Source organism: Silene latifolia, unplaced genomic scaffold (assembly GCF_048544455.1).
Source record: "Silene latifolia isolate original U9 population unplaced genomic scaffold, ASM4854445v1 scaffold_88, whole genome shotgun sequence".
NCBI classification, from domain to species: Eukaryota; Viridiplantae; Streptophyta; class Magnoliopsida; order Caryophyllales; family Caryophyllaceae; genus Silene; species Silene latifolia.
The window spans coordinates 1,339,269-1,351,944 of record NW_027413793.1 but is presented as its reverse complement, the minus strand read 5'-3'; the positions used below and the strand labels follow the sequence as shown (position 1 = coordinate 1,351,944).

The following is a 12,676-nucleotide window of genomic DNA, read 5'->3' as shown; positions in this document are numbered from 1 at the left end:
ATTGATAATACCGAATTCGAGTAGCAAGGTAGAGAATAGAATTCCCAAGAACAGTGACAAAAGTAACAGATGAAAATGTACGTAGTAAAGGAGATATGAGAGCAACGTAGTGTTCTCCTCAGTCTTATACTGAAAAATTGTCTTAAACCTAATCTATGGACTGATTACAAAAGCCCATAAAGGATTAGGCGGAAATAAACTAAAAGCACACGAAAACCCCTCGATCGAGTAAGGTTATTACTCGATCGAACGCCCAGTCCCTCGATCGAGCTAGGACATCCTCTCGATCGAGCACTGCTCGCAGAACATCCTCGATCGACTCCTTAAGCTGGTCGATCGACCAATCTTGAGTGTATAAAGCATTCGATCGAGCACTAAAGCACTCGATCGAGCTATATAGGCGCATCAGGACTTGAATTCCTTCCTTAACTCGGCTCATACGTCCTCTAAGTGTAAGATTCCTAAGCTCCGGCTCCTTATTTCCCATGAATGCATACAATTGGGACAATTAAGGCTCGATTTAGCTCCTCCTCGGTCAATTCCTGCAAATTACAATAAACGGACCAAAGTAGAACATTCGGGGGTATTTGTAGCCAGATGCTACGTAAAAAGCACAGAAATGCGTGTAAAAAATGAGGTGAAAACCTTATATAAAAGACACGCATCAGCCATTCCGAATACCCGCGTTGACTTGAGTTGGGAAAGAAATCCGCTAAATTGGTCGGTCGTATCCCCTACTCATTTACATATCCTCGTATTTGGAATCGGACATAATTAAATCGATCTAATTGACGTAGTATGTTATTTGTACCTTTGTTTTAACTTTGATCTTTTCATTCATCGTAATAGTAGGCCACGTTATACACAATTCTTTTGATTAAATTAATGCCTCAAATTAGTTCGTTAATTCATTAGGCATCGTAGGATTAAAATATCATTATTGTAAATGAAATTTGCAACCTTCTAATTTTTAATTGAATTCATCTTCCCTTTCACTAATTTTCTCGCTAGCATGGAAGTGCGTGCTTAACACCTTTCCATTTGCACTCATTGATAAATTAGAATTGCATTTAACCTAGTTCGTAATTATTTAATTCAATTTGTAAGTAATTAACCTTTTATTTGTTTTATTTATTTTTAATATTTTTTTTTTAGGAAAATGTAAGTTGTCATTAAGAATAAAATCCAAAACATACAATTAGAAGGCATAGTTATGATCTAACTTCCTTCATTACCTTACAAATTACTCATCCAATTCTTAGTAGTACTCTCCTTACAAAATTTCAGAAACTTTCTAATTCGACATCTAATATCCTTCTGTAACTTAATCAGCAGCTGCTCAGGCCTTATCATCAAGCAATCCACCCTAGCAACATTTCGAGTATGCCATATATGGTCTACAAATAATATCCCAAGCCACCAAGGAAGGAATGCAGCTGGTTGAACTCCCTTTCTATAAGAAAGCTCTACAAATGGGCTCTATCTTTTGAATAACAACTTTTGGGAGGATAAAGATCCTAGCCCAGTAGTTATGAAGTGTGTTGAACACAGCTTTCACAAGAACAAGCCTGCCAGCATATGACAAATGCCTAGCCCCCAACCCATTGATTCTCTCCACCACTTTATCAACAAGACAGCTGCAATCCAAGACTAAAAGTCTCTTGGGAGCCACATCCACACCCAAGTATTTAAAAGGAGCAGAACCCTTCTTCATACCTGTAGCTCTTGCAATCTCAGAAATCAACCAATCCTCCATGCCATTACAATAGAAGTTAGACTTTCCTGTATTGAGCACCAGGCCTGAAGCTTTAGAGAAATAATCAAAAGAGTTAATCATCAGTTCAATAGAGGTCTTTTCTCCCTTGCAAAATAAGATCAAGTCATCAGCAAAACAGAGGTGAGATAGTCCAATTCTTTTACATAAAGGATGGAATCTGAAATTATGTTGCTGTTGTGTCACTGCCAATATCCTGCTAAAATACTCAAGGCATAAAGTAAAAAGCAATGGGGAAAGAGGGTCCCCTTGTCTCAACCCCCTCTTACCCTTGAAAAAACCAAAAGTTTCCCCATTTAGAGCAATGGAATAGGATGAAGTAGAGATGCATTGCATAATCAGTTTGATCCAAAGCTCAGGGAACCCCAAATAATTCATCATCTCCTCCACAAAAGACCATTCAATAGAGTCATACGCTTTTTAAAGGTCAAGTTTCATCAACATCCTTGGTGAGCAAGTCTTCCTTTTATACAATCTTATTAAATCTTGGCATATAAGTATGTTCCCTACAATATCACGTCCATGAATGAAAGCACTCTGGGATTGACATACAATATCTGGCAAAATCTTACTCAATCTGGTACATAACACTTTGGAAAGGCACTTGTAAAAGGTATTGCAACAAGCTATAGGCCTGAATTGCTTGACATTATCAGGTAATTCCACCTTAGGCACAAGTGTAATCACAGTATTATTACATTGTTTCAGGAGCTGTCCAGTGTGGAATACATTCTTGATGGCACTACAAACCTCCTGACCTACAATGTGCCATCAGTCTTTAAAGAATTGACTGCTGTACCCATCAGGTCCTGGGGCTTTAGTGCCAGGAATAGAAAACATAGCACTTTTTATCTCCTCAGAAGTAACAGGGGACATGAGCAACTCACAGTGCTGACTGTTTAAGCAGTTACCAGCAAGCACCACCCTCTTATTCACCTTAGTGACCTATTGAGAAGTCCCAAGAAGAGAGACATAGTACTCCTCAAACGCAGTTTTAATCTCATCATATTTTGAACAAAGTTTATCATTCATATCCCTCACCTGATAAACCTTGTTCCTAGACTTTCTTTTCCTAATACTAGCATGAAAGTATGCTGTATTATCATCCCCATCTAAAACCCACTGAACTTTTGCTTTTTGCTGCAAGTACTCATCCCTTACCTGATGCATCCATACAACTTCTTGAGCACAGGCCTTCTCAGCTTTACACAAGCCATCATTCAGAGGATCCTCACAAAGAAGAGTTTGAAAACGAAGTAAAGCAAGTTCAGTGACATGAGTAAGCTTCTCAATGTCACTAAACTGGTCTTTGTTAAGAGCTTTCAAGCCCCCCTTTAATCTTTTTAGCTTGGTAACAATCTGAAACATTGGGGGTACCATGTACCTTAGGCTTCCAGTTGCTAGCAACAATCTCCTCAAAATTATGAGCCTTGGACCACATGTTGAAATACTTAAAAGCAGGTTTCCTAGCCATAACAACTTCTTCAAAACTAATTAAGCATGGGCAATGGTCAAAGAGACCTTCAGGCAGGAAGTGAGCAAAACTGCCAGGGAATTCTGCAAACCACTCATCATTAGAGAAGACCCTATCAATTCTACTATATACCTTGGTACCAACCTCATGTTTATTGGACCAGGTGAAGAAAGACCCACATCCCTACAATTCATGTAACTCACAGTCCTGAACAACTTGCTGAAGAGGTCTTATATCAGCTAAGGAGACAGGACCCCCTCCTATTCTCTCATCAATAGCCATCACAGAGTTAAAATCTCCACAAGTCATCCATGGACCATTAATACTCTGATGATAACCCTTCAAACTAAGCCATAAGCTCTCTCTTTCTACAGGTTTATTGAACCCATAAATCATAGTGATCCAAAACATCTTTTTCCTCACTTTATCAAAAACCTCAGCATGAATACATTGAGCAATTATATCAATAATATTCAGCTGAAACATAGAGGGATCCCAAATCAACCAAACTCTACCCCCTTATGCAAACTGGTGTTGGTACAGATAGACCAGTCTTCACAAAGGGAACTACGAACTTTATTCCAATTATTAGCTTTTATTTTAGTTTCTAAAAGTCCAAAAAGTCCTACATTATTTTGAGAGAGGAATCTCTTTATTTCATACTGCTTCTTACTACTATTCATACCTCGAATATTCCAGAAACCAATGCTACCCATTATCCTTATAAGAAGCACTAGATTCTCCTTTCTCATACAAAGCGCTTTCAATCAGACCAGCCTTAGTTCTCTGAATGGAGTAATTCAAAGATTCCATAAAGGATAGCCCACCTGGAGTAAATAACCTCCTCTCACCATTATCTCCTCTCATAGAGTGCTCCACCACAGGTTCCTTATTTTTAATATTGTAAAAAATTATTTTTATTATTTTTTTTATGGTTCAAAATCTGTAATTTTAATTTAATGAATTTTTACGTAATTTATTTTACTGATTTCGAAATTAAAATGTAATTAACTTTGTTTTTCTACAAAAAAACCGTGCAATCGCACCTTTGCAGTCCTGCATCGACTTGATTAGGTACCGCACTTTTGCAGTCCGCGATTTTGATTTCTTTTCTTCTTTTGTTTCTTTAATTGTTTACTACTCCTATTTTAATAAATATGGATTGATGAATAATTTTAATAAGTTGGGTTCAATTTAATTAATAAGTTGTACCTAATTTATTTCAAGTCTTTGTATTTGTTTATTTTAATTTAATTAGTTTAATACTAATCTAATTTGTTTACTAACTAATAAATCGGCTAACATCATTAATCAATCTAACTTAGCTTTAGCCTTTTTGTTTACATTTGTTTCATTTGTTAAGTTGTAATAGTTTAAGTTGTATTTTGTTAGTCTGTATTGTAATTTTTATCATGTATATAGTTTTTATTTCAATCTGAGTCAAAGTAATTACGATAGTTGTCGTAATTAGATCGAGTTGTAATTGTTGGAGTTAGTGTCCTCCACAATAGTGCGTTAACATAATAAATCTCATTAAAGGAATATCATCAGATATTTAATTATTTGATCCTCGTCAGTTGATTAACGTAAATCGATAACGGTTGACTGACTAGAGTTTGACGTTATTGTCGTGAGACGGCGGTGATCAACTGACCCCTTTCGGTCACACCTAAAGGAACGAAACCCAATAGACAACTAATTAATCGTATGAGATACAATTTATTTAGTCCCTTGATTTATAGACTAAAAGTTTAGTCGATTATTTTAGAGAGATTTCGAGTTGCGAACTCGAGGCACGACAATTATTATTTAATTATGTGATAATTGAATAATAAATTTTGGGAGACGGATTTTAGTTAATTAATTGTTAATTCACTAAAAATCATACTAATTGATTAATGTGATTAATATTAGTACGTAAATAATATGTGTAGCAGTACACGTATATTTATGGACTGATTTGGACGAAATTAATTGGAAATATTTAAACATGAAACGATGTTTAAATAAAATTTACACGTATTTGTGTGACAAATATAAGAACCAAAATGGACCCGTAAATGGGACATTGGACCGTGTAAATGGAGTGTAGTGGATGATTATAATCATAATCATTACACATTACTTGTTTTTTCTTCCATAAGTTGCCATGACATCTTTGTGCATGTGATAAAGATTGGACAATATTAAAACAAGTTGACTCCCTCACTCCACCAACTCCCACCCGGTTTTCCTCCTCTTTATGGACCAACAATTGGTCATTTTTACACACTACTTCATTTTGTGTATTTGCATGTGAAAAGCTTGTTGGTCTTTCTCTCTAAAACCATAATTTACTAAGATGTTACTAAACAAAATTATTACTAAGATTGTTAGTAATATTTACATATTATCAAGGGTAATCTTATTAATATCTAGTTAATATTAGTAAGGTTGTTGGGTAAGTTCTTGGGTGCTTAAGAAAGGAGGTGTTCTATTTTGGACACTTGAAGATGAAGGATCTTGCCATTTATTTTAAGCTCAAGAAAAACCAAGATGGGTGATCTTGGTTGTGCCCAAATACTACCATTTCTCAATGTAAGGAAATTGTTTTTCCTTAACTTTCATTTTTATGCTTTTATATTTGCATGCATGTTACATAGATCACTAAAATGAGAAATTATGAGATAATTTAATTTTTATTAGAGAGTCTAATATGGATCTATGATCTTTCAAGTGGTATCAGAGCTTAGGCTTGTAATTTGCATGTTGATTTTAAGCATATTAATAAATTATGAGATAATTTATAAAAACTCAAAAATTGTGTTAGAAGAGGTTTTAGCACGAAATTTTTGGGGCATGCACACCTACTGATTTCAAAAGATTTGTGGTAAAGGTTGGTGATTTATGAAGTTATTTTGCTATTTTTAATGATTTTTGGTAGAAAACCGAGTCAAAATGCCGTATTTTAGTTATAAATTGACTAAAAATAGTTAAAAGATGATTCGGGCCATGGAAATTTTATGGTGTTTCATGCATGTTTTCTACTGATTGTATGCAAAATCTTGAAGGTTGGTTTGAAGTTTTGCATGTTTATTGATTTTATGAGATAAAAATCGATAAAAGTGAAATAAATTAATCATAATTTTGAAACGATTGATTCTGCCCTTGATAAATTTATGTACATTTGAAAATATTATTTAAAAGTTAAAAGTGAAATTTAAAATGTGTTTTCACCTTTTTTTGATGTTTATTGGTTTTAGTGGTTAAAAACCGATAAATATCAATCTTTTTCTTCATATATTTTATCCGGATTTTTGGGGCAATTTTTCTGATATTTTGGTGTTCTTGGGAGTATTCCAGAATACTCAAAACTTTTGTTTCAATTTTTTGGGTAATGTTTCAATTATTTTGGATTTATTACTTAAAAATTATGATTTTACCGATTAAATTAGCAAAATATCACCAAATCAAACTAATTATTCATCATTAAATTAGTGAGGACTAATTTTGAGGTACAAAACAGTTTGGATAATTAGTTTGGACTTAAATGAGATTTAAGAGTTGATTATTTATTTTTACAAGTTAAAAATCGATTAAATCCACAAAAACCGAGATGGATACCAACGATTGATTAATAGGGCGATTTTGGATTCTTTTTACAGCATTTTAAGCATATTTATTTAAGTTGAATGAATGATTGTCATTTATTTAAAGTATTTATCTTGTTGTACCTAGTATGACCTAGTTTATTTTAATCGTTATTACCCGAAATGAATGGGAATATCGATTTGTTTGTAATTAAATACGATCTCGTATCGTCGGTTTGTAATTAATTAATAGTTTTATTTATTTTATTAATTAATGTATAATAGGAATAGCTATGTAATTCAATTGTAATAGTTATTCTTACCGGCGTTTTCAAAAGACGGATTACATCGAGACGGAGTCTATTTTTGGAAGGTGTTCCAAATCCCACAAAAAGAAGCCACTTTTGGAATGAAGAGGCAAGGGACCAAGGAGTTGGTTTCCGAAATGTAATAGACTAGTTTTTATTAACTAGGTGGCCATACTAGGATTTATTCATATGCTTACTTGTTTGCTTGTTTTATTTTCGCGCATGCCAAAATCGCCATTCACATGCATTTTATCTTCACGATTGTCAATTCACGTCATTTATATTCACCGACTTAGTTCACTTATAGGGAATTTATGACTAAATTGACAAGATCTCTCACATAACTAAAATTGAGATTAGCCTTACCAATTAGTAATACCTATGAATCTCTTGTTCATTAGAGCCACGCTCGCCCAAGCGGGGTGTTCTCTTTTTACCTTGAGTAAGTAGGGTGGTAAGCGGTTATCACACGCCAAAATTGGTTGGACTTAACGGGATATAAGACGGTCTTGTGTTCCGGGGCTAGTAGATGGATTTAAGGAAATTCGTCGACCAAGAGTTCTAGAGGTAGAATTAGTCAACGTGACTTACCGAATTTATACAATTATGGGATGTTTCGCCCAAGCGATGCTCATTTTTGTTTAATATTTGGGTCTTGGAATCATTTATATAATTTAGTGGGAGATCATTATATAAATGTTAAAACTTGTTAAAGATGTTTCACAAGTAAAATTAAAACATTGAATGTTATTTTTTTCCTATTTTTCGTTCATTTTCATAAATGTATGACATCGCGCACTTCATCCTCCTTTCTCTATTTATTGTTATACTTGTTTCATTCTTTCATAGAAAGCGGTTTCTTTGAAGGAATTAATGATTGGTAACATGATTTACCAATTCACCTATATAAGCTTACAACGATTTTTGCGGTTATTATACAACTTAATTAACGTCCATACATATTAAAAAGGGGTTTCATGTTGCAAACTCACATTATGAGTTTAAAAGGAAGTCACATTTTATCAAGAGAGTCTTGATTTCGGAAGTGACACCTCCGTCATGATGATGACATATTAGTTTTAATTACTCAAGTGTAATTCAAAAGTTTGCGAAAAGAGTTTTCAAAAACAATTATAATACTCCAATATGATACCGTCAAATGGCTCACTTCGAGAAAGGCCAAATCGATTGTTTATACGCTAAAGAGTTTAGGCATATGATAACAATTGAACGGTTAGGTAGTCCAATTTTGCAAGAAGTTGAGATTTTGCCATATGTTGCACTCACTTTATAGTAATTCACTCTTACTAAGTGTATAAAATATCACGAATGACATGAAGAGAGGTCTTCATGAGATTCGTTTTTGCTTGATTGAAGCAAAGAGGAATGTGGAAGTGAGTGGAAGTTAAGCAGAATCAACCCTAGATGTATGCGATAGAACAAAGTTGAAAGAGACATCTACTCAATGGATAGGCTAGTTCCACTATCTTGGTATGAGATACCAAGTACGGGCCATTTCTTTGTAAAGAAGTTTACATGAATTGACAAAACATAAGACGTCTAGCATAGGACATTTTTGTATCGAAATAGAGCTAGAGTAGCAATGATTTCGATAAGGACAAATGTACCTAAATTTGGTTTTAAAAGAATGTAATTATCTATGTTTATACATAGAAGGCATCACTCATGTGATTTAAAACAAAATGTTGTACCTACTCCTATGATAACTTGGTGGTTGGTTTAGACCACTTAAGTTAGAGGAATTTTACATTCTTCACGAAAACTAAATCTATATATATATATATATATATATATATATATATATATATATATATATATATATATATATATATATATATATATATATATAAAAGAGAGTTTTTTCGAGTGATCTGAGAGCGTCCACATCATCAAAATTCAATTTAGGAAAGTATAATTTTTGATGTAAAAAATAAAGTAGAGAATCTTTTAATTATTATATATAATATGTATATTTCCTAAATTATATTCAAGTGATATTTCTAATTTTTATATCAAACTTTTACATTTAATTTGGCAAAAAAATATCGTTAAAAAAATTATGAAAATAATATAATTAGCTTTGTGGTAAAAAATGATATCATTAGAGTATAGATTTCATATTATTTGCACATATTAAAGATGGTGTACTTTTTAATATGTAAAATTGTGTACTTTTTAGTATGTTTTGTCCCACATTGGAAAATAAGTAGGTGTGGTGAATATACTACATATAAATAGTAGAATTGTCCCACATCGAAAGATTAGTATAAGGTAGTGTGATCCTATGATTATAAATAGGAGACATATTTAGAACTTATGTATCAACCCAAAATTTTTTGAGTCTCTTAAATATTGTTTTAGAGAGCTCTCTTAAGATTTTCTATTATTATCTCTACGATATGATATAAAAAATAAAGTGGAGATTGATGATAACTACTCGGGAAAGAGTTAAGAACATGAACAAGAGAAGCAAAAATCACTTAATATTGGTGTCACATAGGCAACCTATAATGAACAATATTATAACATACACAAAGTTAAAACAAAGAGGTTTTACTAATGGTTGTCTCCTAACACAGTACAAAACTAAAGATTTTACTAATAGTTGTCTCCTGAATGCACTAATAGAGCGTTAATGTGTCGTTATATGTACGATATAGAGATCCCTATCTAATGATCATCGATCGAGACTAAGTGGGTTTACCTTCAAAGAAAAATTATACGTATACAATAATGATTTTTTTTAAGAAGAGACATTTACTTCTTGGTATGTTATATCTTTCACATTGAAAAATAATGTAGGCATGACGAATATACTACGTCTAAATAATTAAATTATGTATCTCACATCGAAAGAATAGTATATAAAAGATATGTACTTTTTAGTAGGGTGAAATTTAAATAGGAGGCATCCTTGAAACTTAGGTATTAACACAAAAAAAGTATATATAAAAGATATGTATATTTTAGTATGTTATATGTCCCACATTGAAAAATAATGTAGGTGTGGTGAATACATTATGTATAAATAATAGAATTGTCTCATATATATACATTTTCTATATTATATTAAAGTGATGTTTATAATTTTGATATAAAAATTTTATATTTTATTTGACAAAAAAGTATCGTATGAAAATTATATAATTAGATGGTGACAAAAAAATGCTATAATTAGAGTGTAGATTCTATTGTATTTTCTCATTATTAAATCGAGTTGATGTCAAAGTAGGTGCGAAAAAAAATGGTGTACTTAGTATGTTATTTGTCCTACATTGAAAAGTAATGTAAATGTGGTGAATATATTATGTATATATATTAGAATTGTCCCACATCGGAAGATTACCATAAGGCAGGGTGATTTTATGATTATAAATAGAAGTCATAGCCCAAAATGTTTTGGGTCTGTTAAGAATTGTCTTGGAGAGCTCTTAAAAGTTTATATCATTATTTTTTACCTATAGATTTTATATGTCCCACACTGAAAAATAATGTAGGTGTGGTAAATATACTACGTTTAAATAATATAATTAGAATTGTATTAAAAAAAGTTCTATTATTAGAGTATAGGTTCATATCATTTGCATATATTTTAATTATGATAAAAAAAAATAGAAAACAAACGTATGAATATTAATAGATAATATAGTATTTGCTTATTATTAAATCGGGTTGGATGTCGAATTAGGTTCAAAAAATATGGTGTACTTTTAAATATGTTATTCGTCTCGCATTGAAAAATAATGTAGGTGTGATAAATATATACTACGTATAAATAGTTGAATTGTCCCACATTAGAAGATTATCATAAGGTGAGGTGATCCCATGATTATAAATAAAATATGGAATTAAGAATTAGATGATGAAGTGTTTGTGTAATAGATTACAAAAGAAAAAGGAGTCACAAGTCATAGGAGTAATGACGAAAGTTGTCAAATGGTATTCTTGGAAAGAAAAAGGTGAACACAGGGTACCATTTGTAGAAACTTAAAATTAGGGGTACCATGTGTAATCTATCAAAGTTCAAGTTTACCATGAGAAATTTCCAATATTATAATGATATAGTTAATTAAATTTTCATTTAAAAGAGAGAGATATCCGTACCAATAAAACAATAAAGGGCATATTATTCTTTAATTGTTATTTTATTGTCATGCCATCAAACTTAACGTCCATTTAACAGCCTTTACATTAGGGGGTACCATAGACAAAAAAATGGAACCTTAAGGGTACCATAGGTAGATTCTTAAGAGTAGGGGTAACATGGAAATCTGACAAAATTAAGGGGTACCACAGACATTTTCGTATCTCAATTATGATAAAAAAAATGAAGAAAAACAACGTACAAATATTAATGGAGAGTACTTGATCATATTATTAAATTTAAATATAACTATTATATATAATGAGTAGCAATTGTCCGTATTCGGTATTCGGGATCTGGTTGGATGTCGAATTAATTGCAAAAAAGATGGTATAATTCTGAGTATGTTATTTGTCCCACATTGAAAAACAATGGAGGTTTGATGAATATATACTACGTATAAATAGTAGAATTGTCCCACATCAGAAACATAATCCAAGTTTGGTGAATATATTACTTATAAATAGTAGATTGTCCCACATCGAAAGATTAGTATAAGGTGGGGTGATTATATGATTATAAATAAGAGTTAACTCACGTATATATTAATCTTTTATTTTTTTTGAAAGAGATATTTTAATAATATGTAAACAAATCATTAGACATAGAATGTAAACATTAAACTCTTATAACATTTTTTTTTCATTATAAATAAGCTAATTACCCCGTTGCAACGCACGGGCACTCAAACTAGTGTTATACTATCTTGTAGATTTTAAAGTCTCTAATCTGGTGAACCCAATTGATCAAACCTCAAGTAAATTCGTTTCAAACGAGTAAACGAAAAGCACATTGAACAACCATTTGATTGTGAGTCTTATGGTATGTGTGCATGTATTATGTTTTTCTTTTGCAGAAAAGAAACACAATAGTGAAATGATTGACTATATACATACGGATGCTTAAGGCCGATAGTTGGTTATATATATATACTTCGTTACTTTTACAGTAATGTTAAGTAGATATGAAAACCTCGTATCTATTTAATAAGACATAAAAGTGATTTTTGAAACGTGGAATATTTTCAAAATGAAGTAATAAACCAAAAGCACGTCAAGATCAAGATGTTGATCGGAAGTTTTAAAGTAATGACTTTGAAGATCAAATGGGTAAAATCAAGTAATGACCTTGATAATCACTAAGAAGATTGTGAACCAGTTCACATAATACCTTCTCCTTGGGACACCATAGAGTATGGTGTAGTCAAGTATATAAACCGAACTTTATGAGATATAGTTTGAGGTTTTTCGCAATTTTGTAAGCTATTTTCTCACTAAAAGTTTAAAACCTGACTATAATAGCCTAAATGACTCCATATGAGATATGGATAGGGAGAGTCCCTAACTTGTCTTTTTATACATTTGGGATCATAAATGTTTATGTTCA

The 12,676-nt window shown here is 32.0% G+C and overlaps 1 protein-coding gene across 1 annotated transcript; it reads right to left on the bottom strand.

Moving 5' to 3' along the window:
• Positions 1-1,453: 1,453 nt before the first annotated feature.
• On the bottom strand, positions 1,454-3,964 carry LOC141640524 (uncharacterized). Its single transcript, XM_074449295.1, has 6 exons — positions 3,824-3,964; positions 3,452-3,725; positions 2,816-3,264; positions 2,620-2,719; positions 2,327-2,532; positions 1,454-2,155 (listed from the first exon to the last, which is right to left on the bottom strand). Exons 1-6 carry the CDS (start codon positions 3,962-3,964, stop codon positions 1,454-1,456), a joined length of 1,872 nt encoding a protein of 623 aa, XP_074305396.1.
• Between the last annotated feature and the right edge of the window lie 8,712 nt (positions 3,965-12,676).

Bases quoted from the DNA above. Each gene is read 5' to 3' on its own strand.
- LOC141640524 (XM_074449295.1), bottom strand. From the start codon at position 3,964: ATGGGTAGCATTGGTTTCTGGAATATTCGAGGTATGAATAGTAGTAAG. The intron at 3,265-3,451 runs GTGAGTTACATG...ATGCTTAATTAG, and splicing joins TCAGCAAGTTGTTCAGGACT to TTTTGAAGAAGTTGTTATGG. The intron at 2,533-2,619 runs GTGCTATGTTTT...GGCACATTGTAG, and splicing joins TACTTCTGAGGAGATAAAAA to GTCAGGAGGTTTGTAGTGCC.